Here is a 19,183-nt window from a genome sequence, read left to right as displayed (position 1 = left end):
AGTGGGAAATCGAGTATCAGAACGAATATAGTTCCGTTCAAGGAGAAGAAGACGAAAAAGGTTGCGATAAATGGTACGAAAAAGAAGCTTACCCAAGAAATGGCTATGGTAAAATGAGTAGGTGTCTGGGAAATCTGCTATTATGCCCTACCAACCGTACATCGTACAATAACGGTTATAAATATCGACATATTGAGAGGCTGCTGGTGCTACGAATGGTGCTTAGCTTACGAATCTTCGGAGGATCAGTTTCTGCTAATAGATAGTGATATATTTCTATACGCATAATTGAACACGGGAGAACTTAATCACATTGTACACGAATTTCCCAATTCGGCTCGAAACGTCGTTAATGACTTTGAGATTTATCTTATTAGTTACTTCTAACGAGCCAACAAAGTGTATACAGGAAGACCTTTTCTCTTGAGTTTTCCAGCAGTTCTGGTTTGTTAAAGAAGATGGTTTTCCAGTAGTAAAAATGCAAAGGAATATATGGTTGTCGCACACGTACACAGGTAAATTACCATGACGGTCAGAAAATCACATATCCACAAATCGTCAATAATGCTCAAATAATTTTGTGAATTACCTGTTTAGGATATGTAGACGACAGAGGTAGATTCGTACGACACAATATAGTTTGCACTAGTAAAAACTCGAACTTACTGGATCGTACTGAAACTTTGTTCTAAAAATCGGGACTTTAGCACTAGAATTTGCACGCAAAACACCTCGTACCTTTGGTATTGTTTTCCCCAGCTGCAAAGTGGGATGTGCACAATCGCTAAGATCAGAGCTTAATTTTACATGTTGTATTAAGCACTAGTAATATGTGCCCGTAGTTTAAATTAGTGTATCCTTGGTTTTTGGTGACCGTAGTGTCACAGTCCTAGCCAAGTCACGTGACAAAAGACTCAAACAAAGAAATGTGGCATAACCAGCGGCCAATGAAATTTGTATTAGACGTCATATCGGTCAAACTTCATTTTTACATTGTGGTCGTCTCAGGTTCTCTTCTCAAGTCGATTGGTCACATTTCTTATCAAATAAACACTCGTCACGTGACAGATGACAGCGTCACAGGAAATGGAAATTCACTTTGAGTTACTAAAGTCCACACATCATAGCACCAGGTGGTGGCACTGCAAAAAAAATTGTTTAGTCGTCATCATACTTCAATTAAAGACTTCACCCATTGTACTATGCACGAATGAAACCCGGAAATGCATCACAGAGCATGTTTATTTGAACTACAAACGACTCGTTAACAATGAGTGAAATTTGGAGAGATGTGTATCGTTAAAAAAATAGTGAGTGGTGTATCGAATTTTCCAAACCTATGTCTGTCTAGCGTCATATTCGTTACAAAGTGATCACATGCGTATGGTATAATGACAGCGCCAGAATTGAAAACATTTCACTGAAACTGCCGTATTTTCCAGCCGTGAACCCCAGATGGCACCGCAGACTTCGTTAGTATAGCATAAAAAGAGTATGATCGGTAGAACGTCCACAGGTACTGAGGGAAACATTTCACCTCCATCGGTGCGGAATTATTCCAAAGAGTTTTATGTAAGCTACAAGAGCGCTTCCCCCACCGTAATCAAATGACGGAGAGATATGCTTACACTTATGATAGAGGAAAGCAAAATAAACAAACAAACGTATTCTCTGCTCACACACCTCAAGACTGAGCACCATCACTAACATAGACAACAATTTCACTTCAAAAAGTTGATTTACTTGGTTGGACCGAAAGTATGTTCATGAGATGCTAAAGATTCTGTTGGAATTCTCGACCAAGGCAATGTTATTCAGGGATTGAGCTCACACTTATCGGCCCACTGCCATAATCTAGTGATCTGTTATCTTTTCAACAGAAAAAAAAGTCCGTAAAAAAGGTTTGGTACTGTTCAAAAAATCTGCTCCTTTTAGCTTTGATTAGTAGACAGGTAAAGCCCTGAACTAATTCCCCATTTACGTGGCACTACAGCTCACTGCTTTCCCTCTCTCGTGTTGTCAGGGACAATTTTACATCAACATGAAAATCTCTGAGAATAATTCCATGTCTTGCGTGTCGCTGAACGTGAAACGCTTTCACGCGAGCCTGGCTATGATTACAATAATTTAGACCATATCAGATCAGATCTCACCAAGTCCTTGGTTGCTGCATACTTGTTAGATGAGCAATATTTCACCGATGACAGTTTCATTTGTGTCGCTGTCGTCGTATCACGTGGAATAAATCATCTGAAGATGAAACTGACGCCAGAAAGATTTGTCCCCGTTCTGCTGCTTGCCGACGACGGGATTCAAGATGCACATGGAAACCATCGAATGAGATTACCCATGCACTAGTTATCTCGCAAGGTGGTTGTGAAAGCTACATATAAACGACCTTCAAAACGTATTCATTGCCAATTCTGGCGTCAGATCTGTCGGAACCTCTGTCTGTCTAGCGTCAGATCCATGACAAAGTGATCACAAACACGTGACACGATGACAGCGTCAGAAACAACAAGATATTCAAAGAACCTAGAACAACCAACGATCTAACAAGAATGACGTCGATTGGACCAAGTGGCACCATCTAAAGTGATCGTATAGCTCCTAGATCAGACCATTTACGCAAATTGCACCCGGAATCTTGAAGATTTTTTCACCTGTTAACGACGGAGCATTTTCGGGAATTTGTAGAAGAAGGGACGTCTTACGCACTATATAAGCGCATCCCACTTATACTAAATAAACCACGGAGAGATAAATAGATCCTATAGACCATTACTATTCAACAGAGAACAAATTATGACCGAGCAAATTAAGCAGATCAATAACTCAGACACTGCTGACGTAGTCAAGCCTCAATAGTTTTATAGGCCCCACAGGCTCACTCTAATTACGCTAAATACATTACGGCGAGATAACTCTAAAGTTAATAAAACGGTAGTTAGCATCTTACTATAGTGGATGGTTACCCAAGATATTGAGCGTTTCTCGTGGAACGACACTCCAGAGAAAAAGTCTCAACACGAGTATAAACATGAACAGATAGTTTGTAAGTAGTCGGTCGTGGGTGCGCACAGCTGCCTGTTAAACAATTTCACTGTGTCCGTGCGAGCAGGAGCTACGTATGTTCCCTTCAATCATTTCACCTAATTATGTCGCTGTCACAGAGTCACGCGATGGGATCATTGCGACATGGATCTTGTTTATACTCGTGTTGAGACTCTGTCTCTGGNGAACTGTTTATACTCGTGTTGAGACTCTGTCTCTGGAGTGTCGTTGCACGATAAACGTCCCATATCCTGGGTGATTCTGTCCATTATTGAAAGGTGTAAACTATTGTTTTACGGAGTTAGAGTTATCTCTCCGTGGTTTATTTAGTATAAGTGGGATGCGCTTATATAGTGCGTAAGACGTCCCTTCTTCTACAAATTCCCGAAAATGCTCCGTCGTTAACAGGTGAAAAAATCTTCAAGATTCCGGGTGCAATTTGCGTAAATGGTCTGATCTAGGAGCTATACGATCACTTTAGATGGTGCCACTTGGTCCAATCGACGTCATTCTTGTTAGATCGTTGGTTGTTCTAGGTTCTTTGAATATCTTGTTGTTTCTGACGCTGTCATCGTGTCACGTGTTTGTGATCACTTTGTCATGGATCTGACGCTAGACAGACAGAGGTTCCGACACTTACACTCTCTGGTTACGCAATTGACACTATCCCAAATAGTCCATCAATTCCAACAAAAACGTCCCTCTTTATACAAATTTTTGGAACTGTTTTTGTTGGGATTGCTCGACTATATGGGATAGTGCCAATTGCGTAATAAGAAAATGATATTTTAGTCTAAAATGACATACTAAGCGCTAAGGTGAAATATACCAACCGTAAAGCAACCATACGTCAGCTCTATGCAGAATTTGCAAGCGATTCAGGACTTTTATTTAGCGATTCTTACTCATGACTGAGTACTAGAACGTTACCTACTTTTTGCTATTGTTGCTCCAAAAATCGTTTAAACATCCGTAGTTTGGTCAAACAGGATGTACCAAACTTATAACCAAAAGAACCTTAGAGAGATAAGTAAAATCCATAACCATAACCATTCACTTATAGTAAATCATGACTGAGCAAACGAAGCAGATTAACAACTCGAACACTGCCGACGTAGTCGAGCCTCGATATTTTTATCGCTGACGGATGTAAAAATTAACAGGCATTCCAGGTGGAAATGGCGGGAATGAATCTAAGAACTATATGGTCAATTACAAGTGCTACCACCTGGCTCAATCAACGTTGTTCCTGTTAGATCAGTAGTAGTTCTAGCTTCTTTGGATATCTTGTCTATTCTGTCGCTGTCGTTGTAACACGTGTATGTAATCACTTTATCACTGATCTGACGCCAGATAGACAGAGGTTCCGACTGTTGAAGGCTATATCTGTCCCCCGACAGTTCTAGCCTAATTACATGAAGAAAATGGGATAGTATGGCCAAGCTACAAGACCCTTTTTCTAGACACCAATTGCAGTATGAAAAGAATAAACTTTTAAGCCATAAGAATAAATGGTTCAGACCTGTTCTCAGCAGAGCGAAATACCCGTGGTCTGAAATAGTTTGTTCACCGAAACAACTCGACTCCAGTCCCAAACGAAAATAAATGCCACAACCATTTGAAAAACGAAGAAGAGCAACAAAAAAATAATCGTCAGCTATCGGATTTGAACCGATGCGGGCAGAGCCCAATAGATTGCAAACTTGTTCTCAGAGAGGACAATTGATTCGAGTCTATCGCCTTAACCACTCGGCCAAACTGACATCGTAGAAAGTGATGATTCACTTCATTCTTCTTCTATTACCATTGAGTTTCGAACCCAGGCAATCGAAGTGTATCCAACCGACTGCGCCAAACGGAGCCTGTTGATGACTTAGAAAATTTGGAGGGCAGCATAAGTTATCTCTAAAAGCGACTGGAAAGACTGGTGTGTTGTACAACAAAACTCTCTAGCACAGCCGAAGTGCAGAAGGATACAGTAAAAGGATTGATAGAAGTAGCCCTACAACATAACACAGGTGTGTTTGTGCTATATATGCAACTGACTCCATTACAATGCATCCTGCATATGATGAGGGGGAAAAAATATCGACCTTACCGTCCGCCCCAAAAAAAATAACAACTCCTCATAGGGGGCTCGAACCCCTGACATTTCGGTTCCTTGCAAGCGGTGCTTAAAAGCCGAACGCTCTACCAACTGAGCTAACAAGGACGAGTTGCTGCCCGGCAAGAAAAATTTTGAGGATATACTGTATGAATTTGAGCAGCACATACAGAATACTTAGTAATGAAGCACACCAAACGCGCAAGAATGTTCGATTCCTCAAAAGAACTCATACAATATGCAGCTCATATTTCCAACATACAGGGACCATATTCACTGGAAAGTCACAGAACACTGTAAACATGTTTACTATACCACCCTTTCACTGGGTCACGTGGTTTCCCCGAAACTTTTCACACTTAACTATATACATATGATATAAATAACATATCAATACTCACCGATATGCCAGATGCCCAACCCTTTGACAACGTCAAATACACATCTTTCAATGGGTCTTGGGATCAACAAGAAGCCTAGCAGGGTGCCGGACTTGTCGCGGTACGACTACCACTATCAAAACAAGAACGAAAATGACACCGGGTTCAGACTTTCAGCTGCTGCAGCTGCAGCTTCTACTGGTGGGAGAAGTCAGTCATTAGTGCACTCCAGAAACCCGGTACATGCAAGACCCGAAACAGCTAATCACCGCAGCCATAGTCTGCGGCACAACGGGAAAAGCGAAAGAGTCGGGTCTCTCACCAACAGAACACAGAGTCAACGACCTGTATCGTCCGCCCCGGGAATACCATCGTCCCGGAGCAATTCTATGGTGACTGTGCATACTACAGAAGTTCGGGACTTCAGTGGTAGAACGCACTCAATCACCAAGAAAACTGTACGTCGCGTTAACGGCTACGAATACGTGGAAACCACTACAACTACCACCAACTCAAAACCCTTGGGGCCAGCCCAGGACTCTGACAGACATTTTAATGAGTTCACTACCGACCTGTCACATGACCTGGATTCCAACTACGATCATCATCTGAATAACAGGGTTTCTGACACGCTCAGGGAGGAAGACAATGAGGACGACGATAATAACATCGATATCGACGATGCCAGTTTTAGTGATGCGATTGACTATTTGCCGCAACGCCAATCGCCAGAAAATCGTCTCCCCACAACACTACCTCGTAAGGTCAGAAGACAGGAAAAACAGCCGTTTAAAAAAGTGGCCGTAACGAAGCAGCAGGAAAAGCCTAAAAAGGTGCTAACGGAGCAGGAAATTTACGCTAAGGCCCTGATTGCCGCACGCAAAAAAGTCTACGGCGAAACTGGAAGCGACGCAGAAAAAGTCGACGGCTATGCAAGCCCTCAGGCTCCTGCAAGGATGAGTTCTTTGCGCGAAGCTCCTCCAGCTGTGATACCTGAAGAGAGGAAAAAGCGTCGGAGTTTTTCGCTCAAAATGCTGGCTCAAAAGCAAGCCCAGCCCGAAAGCGCAATGGTACCCGACTACAGATCGTCTGAGAAGACAAGAACAACGCTAAGAGGTCAGCCACCAACTACCACGCACAATTCGACGAAAGGACATTCGATGACCAACGAAGAAATCCACCTAAAAGCTGTGCAACTAGCTCGCGAGAAGTATTTGGCTGGTGAGACGGCTCCACCAACACAGATGAGCACTACTGATGCGCAAAACGATACTCTAAGAGAAGCTCCAAAAGCTAAAGATGCGTATACAACACCCGCTGAAGATGCGCATACAAGACCTGCTGAAGATGTGAACACAAGACCCGCTGGCTCCGGTTCAAAAGTCAAAAACTTTTTCAACAAGGTAGCCCAATTCAGTCAAGAAAACTACGGCTACCAGAACAAAAATGGGAAACGGCCCGGGGCTGGAACCAGATCTGAATCTGGCGCTAGCCGAGAAGTTTCTCAGCCGAACAACGATAGACAGTCAGTCGCAATGGATGCAAATCTGGAGAAACGAGCGGTTTTGAGAGAAGATCAGTTTCATGATAAGGTCAACTCCGTTGTGGAGCCAGGGACCGATTCTCCTGCAAACACTGAGGCTGTACCTGGAGCAATTGAAAACGGTGTGATGTCGGTACAAAGGTCTGTGTCTGTGGAAAGAGATGTGCCAGGTATTGCGCGTCCCGCTCCACCCGAAGTATTAGAAGTGGAGTCTCAAGAATCCGAGGTTTTACCAGTCACCAATCTGGACGGACCGCTTGCCAGCACAGATTTCCAAACTGCACGTTCAGACCAGATTGAAACGCCGCCCGTTCCGCTCACGTCCACAGGTATGGAACCTGAAGAACAGCTGTCCCTACCGGCTACTCACGAAAACCAGACGCAGCCGAAAGCTTCCACGCTTGCGTCGTCAGTGTCCAGCTCACAGGCCAATTTCTCCAGACAAAGCGTGCGGGGATCTTTAGCAGGCAAAAGACAAGAGTTACAACAACCGAAACCGGCTGGTGGGAGCATCAACGAAGTGCCGGAAGCCACCACGGTCAAAACTTCCCAAAGCTCTACAAAGAAACCAAATTTTCTGCAAAAACTATTCAAACGATCCAGCCGGAAGACGAAACAAAACCACTAGTATCTTTAAACTTCACAAATCATTATTACCATAACATCTGTTCTCCTAATATACAAAAACTAGTCTCCACAGCAGCTTTTTTTCATGACAGTTGATCAAAAAACCGTCTTGTTAAAGCCCCCAAACCTGCAGAAAACAACCTATAAAAGTGCTAGTCATCATCATTGTTGTTGTTGCCGTTTTCCAAACGTTTTTTATAGCTCCTGAGAGGCCTTTTCTGGCTTTCCGGACTTCTTTGGAAGCAGGTTTTGGTGGATGTTTGGCAAAACACCACCTTGTGCGATTGTAACGTTACCCAGTAGCTTGTTCAATTCGTCATCGTTTCTGATGGCCAACTGCAAGTGACGAGGGATAATTCTGGTCTTCTTGTTGTCTCTGGCGGCGTTACCGGCCAATTCCAAGATTTCGGCAGCCAAATATTCCAAAACGGCGGTCAAGTACACTGGTGCACCAGAACCCACTCTTTGGGCGTAGTTTCCTCTTCTCAAAAGTCTGTGCACTCTACCGACTGGGAAAGTCAAACCGGCCTTGGCCGATCTAGATTGAGATGCCTTAGCGGCGGCTCCAGCTTTACCTCCTTTTCCTGACATTGTAGTATTGTGTAGTTGTTGTATTGTGTTGTAGTTGTTACTAACCTTTAGATAACTGTTAAGCTCTAAATGTTCAAACAGTATTGCTGAAAATCCCCAATTCAGCGTCCCTTATATACATTTTTTCTCTGGTATCAGTTCTTTAAGAAATGTATCACGAACTGTGTTGCCACAGACCAGACTATTGCTGTTGTTACCCCTTGACGATGGGGCTTCATTACTAGTGCCACTAACTTTTAGACGTGGTCCGGTCCTGTTTGTTCGCATGTGTCGCGAATACTCTGGAACGCCAATATAGTGCTCGTTTCAGGTGCCAAAAAAATATATTTGTAGAGAACGCGATCGTCAGCTCTATTGCGGGCAAGCGTGGTCGCTTCCGAAACGGGTAAATTTTTGTGAAAAAATTAATTTATGGGACGTAGGCGGACCGAGGTTTTCGCGCTTGAGAACAGACATCGTGCGAACAAACTGGGCCTATGGAAATTGAATAATTAATGGCCAACTAGGACGTGTTGCGAAAGGACCGCGTAGAGTGGCGTTTGGCGATGGGAAAATTGTATATAAGGGCAGGGAAGTGAGAATACCAGGGAAAGAATAGCACAAAAAGTCTTTAGTCGCTACTCAATACAAAACACACACACACCAACACAAGAAATGTCTGCCAAAGCCGAAAAGAAGCCAGCCTCCAAAGCCCCAGCTGAGAAGAAACCAGCCGCCAAGAAGACCGCTTCTTCTGCCGACTCCAACAAAAAGAGAGTCAAGGTCAGAAAGGAGACCTACTCGTCGTACATCTACAAAGTGTTGAAGCAAACACATCCAGACACCGGTATCTCGCAGAAATCGATGTCGATTTTGAACTCATTCGTCAACGATATCTTCGAAAGAATCGCCACTGAAGCCTCCAAGTTGGCCGCTTACAACAAGAAGTCGACCATTTCCGCTAGAGAAATCCAAACCGCCGTGAGATTGATTCTACCCGGTGAGTTGGCCAAGCACGCGGTGTCTGAAGGTACCAGAGCCGTCACCAAGTACTCTTCGTCCACCCAGGCCTAAACAAACGCAGCGCGCTGGATCCAAGCTGACGAATGACACTGGTCTGTTGAAAAAGACCATGGTATTTCAGAATATAAGATTTGTATAATAGTAATGGGAATATGAGAATTAAAGCCTGGGAATGGAGTATTGAAGCAGACCCGGTCTACAGAGTGGGGTCCTTTGACGGGTGTCGCGGATTTTGGAGGGGGGTAAACTGAAGTGATGAAGTACCAAATCGCACATTTACAGCGTAGGATCGATTTCAAACATTCATGATGCTAGTGATAGTGTTAAATGGGCCTGTGGTCGCTAGAACATTTGAGTGTTATCAAGCAGTCATCGCTAGTACTTTGGAGAACCTCGATTCTCAGAGAAATGATCCCAGCTTTCTTTACCACCATCGCAAGACGCAGACAAGACATCTTCAAATGACTTACCCACTGTAGATGTCTGTTATTAAATGGCCATTGGTCACACTGTACGTGTGTGTCGTCTGTGTGACGTCGGTGTAATCATACCTCTCTGTCTCGTTCCGCCTTTTTGTCACAGGACAGCTGGTTCTGAATGAAGGCCACTCAAACTGGCCACTCATGGCTATAGATCTGTCCTTCTAAAAGACCGGTCTGGTCTTGTCCGTCTAGGATATCTCTTCGTTTATCACTATCCACGTATGTGTCGTCCACTCTTTACGTTCAAGACATGACACCAGTTCATGACAGCTGATTTAAACTTACGTTAGTCACAGACTCGAAATACTCATTCCCACCCTCTCATCTCACTTCCCAACTATGTTTCACACCAAATGTGTTTGGTATTGTACCTTAACACTGACCTTGATAATATTTCAAATAATATCCAATACACCAAATACCTACTATAACATTAAACACACAACAATACCAAACAAAAAGCTATCTCAGATACATACCGAAACAACCTAATAGAGCATACATTTTACTTATCGCTTTTCCATACTCGCCCATCATGTACCGACATTTTGAATCTCAAAATCGGCACATTTCCCCGTCTAAAATAACACTTTGATTTTTGTAAAGCTTAAAGACATCTCAAAGAGCCCAATAAGAGCACGAAATTACACTAATTTCGCACAGCGTACATCTAGTGCTACAATCTACTGGCTAATCGTTAGCTTGAGCCTTTTACTAATGAAAACGCTTGTGATTGGTTCGTACAAGTGCACCTCCCAGCCTCAGATTCTCAATATTGTTACCAGGAGGAAATTGGCTAACCTTTAAATATGGTTTTGAAAGAACCTTCAATGAACTTCCGGAGCTGTGTAAACTAGAGCTTCTGCTGTTTGTGATCAACAAACGACTATCGCGTATTGAATCAGGATAGCGCATCTCTTGGAAAAATTTCCAAGCGAAAAAATCCGACAATTTTCCACCGTTTTACGGTTTGGGTTTTGGCTAATTAGACGACTTTGTGGAAAGTAAACCCGACAACGAGAAAATTCCAAAAGGAATTTATACAAGACGGATATCTACGGCCCTGTTTTCAGAAACTACTGCTTCTGTTACCCAGTTCTCCGTTTTTCGGAGCTAGCGTTTTTACCACACCAAACGCACCGGTCAAGATCTACCACATCGCACCTAAAAAAAAAAATCGAAACTTTGGTCAAATCATCCCTAAAAGATGTCAATTGTAGCCATCAAAAACGCAGTCGCCAAATTGGTTTCCGGAGGAGATTCGCAACGCACTCCTTTGTTGACGAACGACAGTAACTCTCATTCTCATTCTCATTCGCGGACTGGTGATGCCGATAGGTCCTATAATTCTGCAAGCACAAGTGACGAAGAGCGTGGGAACCTCGAAGACAAACGTCAGGAACGCCGCGGTGGACTTTTCGGATCTATCGATCCACGTCTGATGAGTGACCTGATTATAGGGCTCAGCGATGGTCTTACTGTTCCCTTCGCTTTGACGGCAGGCTTGTCATCTCTCGGAGACTCCAAACTGGTCATCACCGGTGGTTTCGCAGAACTAGTTTCCGGAGCCATTTCCATGGGTCTCGGTGGATACTTGGGTGCCAAAAGCGAATCGGACTATTACCATGCAGAGGTTAGCCAAGAAAAACGCAAGTTTTACAACAACACGAATTTGATAAACCATGAAATCGAAGACATTCTTTTGGAAATCAATCCGAACTTTTCCGACGAAACAATTGTGTCTTTCATTAAGGACCTACAGAAAACCCCAGAACTCATGGTAGACTTTATCATCAGATATGGAAGGGGACTTGACGAACCGGCAGAAAATCGTCAACTTGTAAGCGCGCTCACGATCGGTGGGGGTTATTTCGCTGGCGGATTTGTGCCATTGGTTCCATATTTCTTTTTGGAAAAAGTTGGCTCCGCACTTCTGGTTTCCATAATATTGATGTCAATAACGCTGTTCTGGTTCGGGTTTGTTAAAGCAAGCATATCCATGGGAGACACCTGCACCGTTGGTAGAAAAATAAGTGAAGGTGCGCAAATGTTTGCGGTTGGAGGCATGGCGGCCGGTGCTGCTTGGTTCATGGTTAAAGTCATCGATCAATGAAGGAAACGAACGATATGATAGAGCTCGAAGGGAGTTTTCGAAATGTTCGAAAGCTCTTTTGGAGGTTCTTTTTAGAGAGAGAGATAGAGAGAGAGATCCGCAATGGATTGTTCTCATCTTAGTTCAACGCATTTCGATCGTTTCCTCCTATCCATTTCATCTTCGAGATGCTGTATATTACATAATTACAAATAAATTCAATGCTGGTACAACTCACGACACACCGAGGTATCGAACCGCTGCTTTATTTACTGCTCAGACTCTACTACTGCTCTCAGCGTGTCTATGTCGAAAATCTGGCCGCCATCCTTCAATACATTTGCCAAAAGCACCAGTGATTTGGGAGTGAAATCCGACGCTTCCCGGAGTGAGTTGACGTCTTCACCATAATGATTGAATAAGACACCCAAGTAGGCATTTTTCAATTGTCCCTGGTCTTTAGCATTCGAGACCTTCTTTTGGGCTTCCTGGAGGGTTAGCTGAATTTTAGCCAAATCTATATTGTTCACATTTTTACGAGAGCTCCTTGAAAGCTCTGTTGTCGTCAATGAGATGCCATTCAAGGCCTCGCGGGTTGCTGTATCCATGCTTTCGTCCTGATTCTGGCGCAAGCCGTCATGTTGTGAAGTTTCCACATCGGAGAGCTCAATATCCAATTCTTCAAGGTCCACTGCATCGTCTGCATCTCCATCAGCAGCTGCACCACTTGCATTTTCCCTCTGCTCCGATTCGCTTTCTGATGCGGAAAAGGAAGATGAAGAAGAGTCGGAATCAGAGACCTCAGCAGTTCTTCTTTTCTTACTTCTTCTGGTTTTTTTGCTGGAGCCTTTCGCAACAACTTGATTGTCCAAACCCATTTCTGATCAATGCAACTCACAGTAACGGCTACTACACTAGTTTTCAGATATAGAGCTAGCTCATCGCATGTCGATCTTGATCATTATCACTATACTAAATTTTTCAGATGTTCGCCAAATTACGTATAGCACTTGGCGTCAGGATAATGTCACAATGACCTGTCAGCAGAGTTGAACTACAGACCGCTATCTACATAAGCTTATCCATTTCTACCAAGGAGTAATCCAAGATATAGCTTTGCTCGACTAGGTCATCGACTCGCGTGAAATGCCTTTCTGTGTATGGTATGATTGCATCGATGATGTTCATAATGCCTGGTATGTCACTAAGAGCAGCTATGTTGTGATTCATTAACACGCAACGAATAACTTTCTGGGCCACCGAATGTGTCTTGGCATTTGTATTCCAATCTCTGCTTCGTTTTAGTAGTGTGAGCACTTGCTCATCCTCAAGACCGCCAATAACTTTATCCAGCTCTTCGTTGAAGACATGAGTGGATTTTGAGTTCTGCGCTTGAGAACTGCTGTCTAGCACCCGATATAAACGCATAGGATGATCTAGCGTCATCGCCAATAAAAATGCATTTGTCCAGTCTCCTTGGGAAAGGTAGTTTTGTAAAGATTGCTCTTGGGTGATTCTCAGTTTCTCGTTCTCCAAATTTTCTTTTGCTTCCTCTTCGCTGTTGTCCTTCCAAAACTGAAACACACCGTCAGCATCGGCTGTGGCAAACTCCTCTCCATCTTCCAGCACGCTGAGAGCCCATATTCTGTTATCATGAGCATCTAAAGTACGAATACATTCACCGGTAGAAAGATCCCATATCTTGATCAGACCATCGGCACCGGTCGTTATAACTTGTTTATTCTTATTGATGAATGAACATCTTTGAACTGCATTTGTATGTCCCTCAAGCGTCTTCTGCACGGAAAATGACTCCAGTGACCAAATTTTCACAGTTTTATCACCAGACGCAGTCGCCAAAAGTTTGTCGTATTGACAAAATGAAACGTCCCAGAGACCACGCTTGTGACTAGCCAATGTACCTTGAAGCTCGCCACTGTCCACATCCCAGACCTTGCAGGTTTTATCGTAAGAGGCCGTGGCAAAAACGGAGTCGTTAGGTGAAATCGATAATGCGTTTATGTCTTTTTCGTGAGCCCTTCGTGTATATTCGGATGCTTTGATGATATGGGTACCATCGTCATCACAAGGCTTTGGAATGGCCCATTTTTTTATTGTCAAATCATTTGATGCAGTTATTAAGAAGGGTGGCCAATCTTTGCTCACAACATTGGGTAAACCCACAGCAGTTACCGGACCTGCATGACCGATAAACCGGGCATACAGCTCGAATTTTTCGGATTTTGAATTGAGTCTCCATACTATGGCGGTATTATCTTTTGAACAAGTTGCTAGCCATTTCCCGTCCTCCGTAGAGTCCAGTGCATTCAGTAAATCAGTATGTCCTTCATAAATTTCGACCTCCAATGGCAGACTCTGGCCTTTTTCTGCAGAACTCGAGCCATCTTGAACACGATCAACATCTCTTTCGATACCATTTTGGCGAGAGAAAAAGCCATTCGTGGGCACGATTCTGAGAGCTGGAGAATTAGTCGCCAAAGCTAGCAGATCCAGCCCAGGCCCTACAAATCTCATATCGGCAACAGTCCCATGATTACCAGCGATTTTTTGGGTGATGACTATGTTTTCTCCAGGAGCCTCGAGCGATGTTTCAAGATCAGTCAAAAATAAAGTTTGGTCTGACAAGACCAGATAGGCCTTGAGCCCTTGAAAAATTGGTAGGACTCCTATTATAAACAATTCTTCTTTTGGCTTATTGGTCTTTTTTATCACGGCTCCAGAGTCTAGAGAAATTAATTGAAACACTGCGTCGCCTCCTGCAGTATAGATGGTGTCCTCATGGCCAGGTACCTGAACAAACCCACAAGCTTCAATTTGTTGACTCACAGGAATGGACTTCTGCAACTTGACTTTTTTGCCGGGCCCGAGTTGGTGCAAGTGCACGATATCATCTCTTCCTCCAGACAACAGTTCCAGAGCACCATTTTCTGATGATTCAGGCAATCTGAGATCAAGCCCTCTCACGGCGGCTGTATGCTCTTGCATCGTGTACAGACAGTTCCTGCGTACCAAGTCCCATACTTTCACCATACCGTTGGTATCACCTGAGGCTAGTCTCCATGTGGCGCTGTTGAGCTCTCCATAAAATTTCACGCTGGATATGGTTCCACCATGGCCCTTGAACGAATGAGTGACATAACCATTCTCAATGTCCACAACGGTGACACTACCATCAGTACCGCCGAGAGCCACTAGAGTAGAACTGTCGTCGCAATCCATCACGTACACTGGTGAAGAAATTTTCATTGATCTTATCACCTGTTTGGCATTCAAGTCGTATACTCGCAGAAGTTGAGCCTGTGACATAAATGCCAAAAAGTTCCCATCAGGAGTGAGCTGCAAAGCCGTTATTTCCTGCTCGTCACCGTTCTCTATTTTGTGCAGCTCTCGCTTTGTAGAACCTAGCTCTGTGATGATCACCTCATCGACTACAGAAGTTGCAAGAAGCTGTCCATTATCTGAGACGGAAGCGACTGCACCGCTGCCAGCATAGAATGGCCGCAGTTCACAGTTTGTATACCGGCTTTTCAAATCCATTTTAGCAAACTAGAGCGGCTACCTCGTTAGGATATGCAAGGTGAACATCGAAGCGATGAGCTTGACAGGACCTTGAGATCTAATAAAGTTTTTCAAATGGCTCGATGACGGAGGCGTTCAAGATGACATAACACTTTAAAGATATCACATGACGAGTATGAAAGGTATCTAGAAGAGTCAACAGGTCCCTCTGCCTTACTGATACCTTCACCACAACCTTTCCAAAATTGCCCAGAGTGTTCAAACTTCTGTAAGTAGTTTCGATATTTTCTCCCGATTGAAGTGAGACGCCAAACATATGCCATCATGTTAGGTCCACAATGACGATTACTCTGGGTCTAGGCTTTCTCAGAGACTTTTGCTTCATTCAAAGTGTCATGGCTACACATCTTTCCCGACAGTCAGAGCTCAGAGTTCGATGGTCAATGTATTTAAACTTTTTTATTACCTGTTACGTAGATCTTGTCCTTAGTAAAATTCTACCACCGCACGCTGGAGCACCGAAATCTATTGATTGCTCCTCTTTCAAAAATAACACCCAGTTGGCTTACACACCAAAACAATCGATATCGTCGACTGTACATGCAAGATTGTTAGAATGTCGAATGATTTGACCCCCGCGGCCCTCATTGCAAAACATCGCTAAACTCAATGACCGAATTGCCAGAACCACCAATTATCTCTTCGAGATCTGCTAGTGCACTTTCGCTGAACAGACCACTCTTGGTGAAACGCAGATTCTCAGCAGCAGCTTCAACGACACTTTGACGTCTTCTCCACGCAGCGCCCGTCGTGATTTGGTTTTCGTCCACAGAATGCACGTCCACGGGAGCCGTTAAAGTGGCCAAAATATCGGCGTCCGTGGCATCTAAGCGGTCGCCGTCCTGACCCGCGTGAGGTACCAGATCATTCTCTGTGTTGGCGAGAAGATTGTGAATGTCGTCCAAGTCCATGGCGTCCATGGACTTATTCGCGGCGTCGATATTAGAGACTGTTCCATCTTCAAATGGTTTTTCTGAGCCAGCAACCCTGTCTTCCAATTTCAATGGCGTTGTGGGTTCTCCCTCAACTCCACCGGCTTCGCTAGATGCAGCAACTTCCGAAAGTCTCTCCTTCTCAAGCCTATCCCGCTCTCTTCTGAGTTTCAGAAGCTTTTTCTTCTTCTTCAATTTTCGACGTTCCTCGCTTTTTTTCTTCTGAATTAGTTTCATCCGATCGATTTTGCGTCTAGTCCTTTCACTGCCCACGTAGCCAATTGGAACCTTTCTGGCAGAAAAAACTGGGAGCATATACTCTTCGTCATGGCTGACGTCAACACCTTTGTTCCTAAACGCGGACAATGGGACCTTTGGTTTATCATACCATTCTGAAGCAGCAACCTCGTTGTTCGCAGTGCCACTCGCTTCATCTTCATCGTCAAGTTCACTCATATTCAAAAGTTCATTAAGCGTTAGTTCTTCCTTTTCTCCAGCAGCGCTGAGTTCACTAGCCGACATCGGTTGCTGCTGTACGACATGCTGTCCAAGAAGTTGTTGCTCTTGCAAAAGTGGGTATAGCGATTTCGTGGACAGCCCATCAATGATACTAAAGGGTTTGTCATCTGTCTCCCAGGTTCCCAGCTTTGGTGGCTTCAAGCCCACAACATTGGCGCTGACAACTTCTTTAGCTTTGGAACCAATCTTCTTGTTTCGGGTATCAGGTGGTGGCAGTGTTTCATCCTCATCAGTCGATTCACCATCGATGTAGACGACGGTTTCCACATAGTTCTTGTCGTCTGGTTCCGAAATTTTTCCTGATTCCGCTTTCTGGTCTCGTTGCGCGTCAAAATCCATAATTTCGTCTTCAGAACTATCGTACTGGAAGTAAAAGGAGTCTGGATCCAGATCGTCGATATCTATAAAGACGTTAGACATGCTAGCGTCATCCACTTCGTCGTCATCATCCTCATCATCGTCGTCGCCATCATTCTCTCCACCATCATCAGCCTTTCCACCATTTACGAAAGAGGAAAGGCTTTCTTCGTCGGTAGGAATATTGGCGATGTCGAGAAGAATGTTTTCATACTCTTCGTCGCTTGAATAATCAGTTTCAGAAGCAGCCGCTGAACCTAGCTGACGTAGTGATGATTCAATACCTTCAATATTTCTCTTTTCTTCGTCGCTTTTGAAATACACGCCAAAAAGATACTCCTCGTTATCCAAGTCGGTAGCCGCAGAACGCTGTCTACGCTCTTTATCTAGCTTCTTGGAAAGCTTTCGACGTCTGATCAACTCTTCTCGTTCCCTTTTCTTGGTTTGCTTCTTATCCAGGGTTCTCCGCTTTTCGTCATCCAGTATCAGTGGGAGAGACGTGCTGAGAGAAAGAGGCTGATCACTTCCTGCACAGTAGTAAAGATTTGCGAACTTGGGGTCTTCATAGAAAGGTTCATCAAAGTCGCTCATATTTTCGTCCTCATCTTCGTCATTGTATTCGCTATAAGCCTGACTGCTGAACCTTGCTCCTTTGCCGCCTTCAGCTCCAGCTTCTACGGGGTCCTCACCTTCTTCATGAATGCTACCGTTGAATGAAAGCTCGTCATCATTCTCGAGCTCCATTACAATATGATTTTCCTCTTCATCCAAAAGAGGAACATCGTCTTCTCCAGTATCCATGCCATTTTCCATTCCCACTATATCTTCCTCATCATGTTGTATACTTTTGAGGTAGGCGTCAGGGTCTATTTCGTAGTCAGATTCTTCGCTTTCGGATATCTGCGGTACATTCAATCTGTCGACAGCATTATTCTCGCTGGGCAAAACATGCTTCATGGAGGAGGAGCTTTCATTGACCTCTTCACCTAAATCTTCATCGCTCGCTGCTTCTTTGGGACTTTTGCCAAACTTGATACCGCCATCGTTCTTGAAGCTGAATGCCATTGGATCTTCGCACGAGCTTTCCTCACTCGAGCTGTCTTTGTCGTCCTTTCGATCTTTATTCAAACTCTCACTGATGTTTTTCGAAGAGACATCACTTTTCTTTGGTGACTTGCCTCGCTTCAAAGCGCCCATGGCCCGCATGGCCCTTTTCTTTCTCTCTGCGCTGAGCTTGACAAAGTCAACGTCATCGTCGTCAGAGCTTGATGTAGAGCTAGATGCTACGTTATTTCCATCGTCCGCATCATCGTCCTCCTTGTCGTCGTCGTCGCTACTGCTATTATTATTGCTTCCGGTGCTGTCACTTTCGTCGTCTATGGCACCATTTTCGGAGGAAAATCCACTGTTTGAGTCTACTGGGTTTTGTGGTATCAGTTTACCATTCTTACCCATCTCGTTACTTACACCCCGTTTGGATTTCTTGCTCATTTTGGGGTTCTTGAAGCTCATTTTCCGGTTATTTTCCACATCTGAGAGAGCACTCAGCGACGAGTCCGATGAGTATATAAGACTGAATCGCCTTGGTCTTGCATTGTGCGTCGAATGTGCAAGTGCAGGTGCCGATTTACCGCCTCTATTTCGGTTTTTCAAAGAATTCAGATTTGACGGCTGTTTGCCTGCCACAGCACCTGTTTTCATGGGGCTCTTCCCGGCCATTTCTGTGTTGCTTTTCAGCCAATTTGGCCCTGTAACCAAACAATGATAAAATCAACTCTCTGTAATCCGAGTGTTGGCTGGCCAGCGTTATACGCACTAAGTCCCAGGTCTCCCTGAATCGCTGTATCCGAAAGGTTTCCCGCTTTCCGAAAAACACCACTATAATAACCTATAATGATCG

At 44.1% G+C, this 19,183-nt stretch overlaps 7 protein-coding genes and 2 non-coding genes across 9 annotated transcripts; 3 read left to right on the top strand and 6 right to left on the bottom strand.

Moving 5' to 3' along the window:
* Positions 1 to 4,705: 4,705 nt before the first annotated feature.
* Positions 4,706 to 4,817, bottom strand: LALA0_S04e05732r. The gene is made up of 2 exons: positions 4,780 to 4,817; positions 4,706 to 4,751 (listed from the first exon to the last, which is right to left on the bottom strand). It is a non-coding gene; the product is annotated as a tRNA-Ser (tRNA).
* Positions 4,818 to 5,176: 359 nt separating this feature from the next.
* Positions 5,177 to 5,266, bottom strand: LALA0_S04e05710r. Its single transcript is given in 2 exon segments — positions 5,177 to 5,213; positions 5,229 to 5,266. It is a non-coding gene; the product is annotated as a tRNA-Lys (tRNA).
* A 343-nt stretch (positions 5,267 to 5,609) lies between these two features.
* On the top strand, positions 5,610 to 7,709 carry MSC3 (LALA0S04e05688g1_1; the record flags this gene model as incomplete). The annotated part of the gene is made up of 1 exon (XM_022772814.1): positions 5,610 to 7,709. The coding sequence occupies one exon, from the start codon at positions 5,610 to 5,612 to the stop codon at positions 7,707 to 7,709; it is 2,100 nt and encodes a 699-aa protein (XP_022628241.1).
* A 194-nt stretch (positions 7,710 to 7,903) lies between these two features.
* Positions 7,904 to 8,299, bottom strand: HTA1 (LALA0S04e05666g1_1; the record flags this gene model as incomplete). The annotated part of the gene is made up of 1 exon (XM_022772813.1): positions 7,904 to 8,299. One exon carries the CDS (start codon positions 8,297 to 8,299, stop codon positions 7,904 to 7,906), a length of 396 nt encoding a protein of 131 aa, XP_022628240.1.
* Positions 8,300 to 8,953: 654 nt separating this feature from the next.
* Positions 8,954 to 9,352, top strand: HTB1 (LALA0S04e05644g1_1; the record flags this gene model as incomplete). The annotated part of the gene is made up of 1 exon (XM_022772812.1): positions 8,954 to 9,352. The coding sequence occupies one exon, from the start codon at positions 8,954 to 8,956 to the stop codon at positions 9,350 to 9,352; it is 399 nt and encodes a 132-aa protein (XP_022628239.1).
* A 1,638-nt stretch (positions 9,353 to 10,990) lies between these two features.
* Positions 10,991 to 11,896, top strand: CCC1 (LALA0S04e05622g1_1; the record flags this gene model as incomplete). Its single annotated transcript, XM_022772811.1, has 1 exon — positions 10,991 to 11,896. One exon carries the CDS (start codon positions 10,991 to 10,993, stop codon positions 11,894 to 11,896), a length of 906 nt encoding a protein of 301 aa, XP_022628238.1.
* A 248-nt stretch (positions 11,897 to 12,144) lies between these two features.
* Positions 12,145 to 12,753, bottom strand: RSA3 (LALA0S04e05600g1_1; the record flags this gene model as incomplete). The annotated part of the gene is made up of 1 exon (XM_022772809.1): positions 12,145 to 12,753. The coding sequence occupies one exon, from the start codon at positions 12,751 to 12,753 to the stop codon at positions 12,145 to 12,147; it is 609 nt and encodes a 202-aa protein (XP_022628237.1).
* A 190-nt stretch (positions 12,754 to 12,943) lies between these two features.
* On the bottom strand, positions 12,944 to 15,433 carry UTP13 (LALA0S04e05578g1_1; the record flags this gene model as incomplete). The annotated part of the gene is made up of 1 exon (XM_022772808.1): positions 12,944 to 15,433. One exon carries the CDS (start codon positions 15,431 to 15,433, stop codon positions 12,944 to 12,946), a length of 2,490 nt encoding a protein of 829 aa, XP_022628236.1.
* A 626-nt stretch (positions 15,434 to 16,059) lies between these two features.
* Positions 16,060 to 19,002, bottom strand: IFH1 (LALA0S04e05556g1_1; the record flags this gene model as incomplete). Its single annotated transcript, XM_022772807.1, has 1 exon — positions 16,060 to 19,002. The coding sequence occupies one exon, from the start codon at positions 19,000 to 19,002 to the stop codon at positions 16,060 to 16,062; it is 2,943 nt and encodes a 980-aa protein (XP_022628235.1).
* Between the last annotated feature and the right edge of the window lie 181 nt (positions 19,003 to 19,183).

The sequence above is a fragment of the Lachancea lanzarotensis genome, scaffold LALA0S04, assembly GCF_000938715.1.
Source record: "Lachancea lanzarotensis genome assembly LALA0, scaffold LALA0S04, whole genome shotgun sequence".
Taxonomy (NCBI): Eukaryota; Fungi; Ascomycota; class Saccharomycetes; order Saccharomycetales; family Saccharomycetaceae; genus Lachancea; species Lachancea lanzarotensis.
Note: the sequence above shows the minus strand (reverse complement) of the source record. Positions and strands in the feature narration are given on the sequence as shown.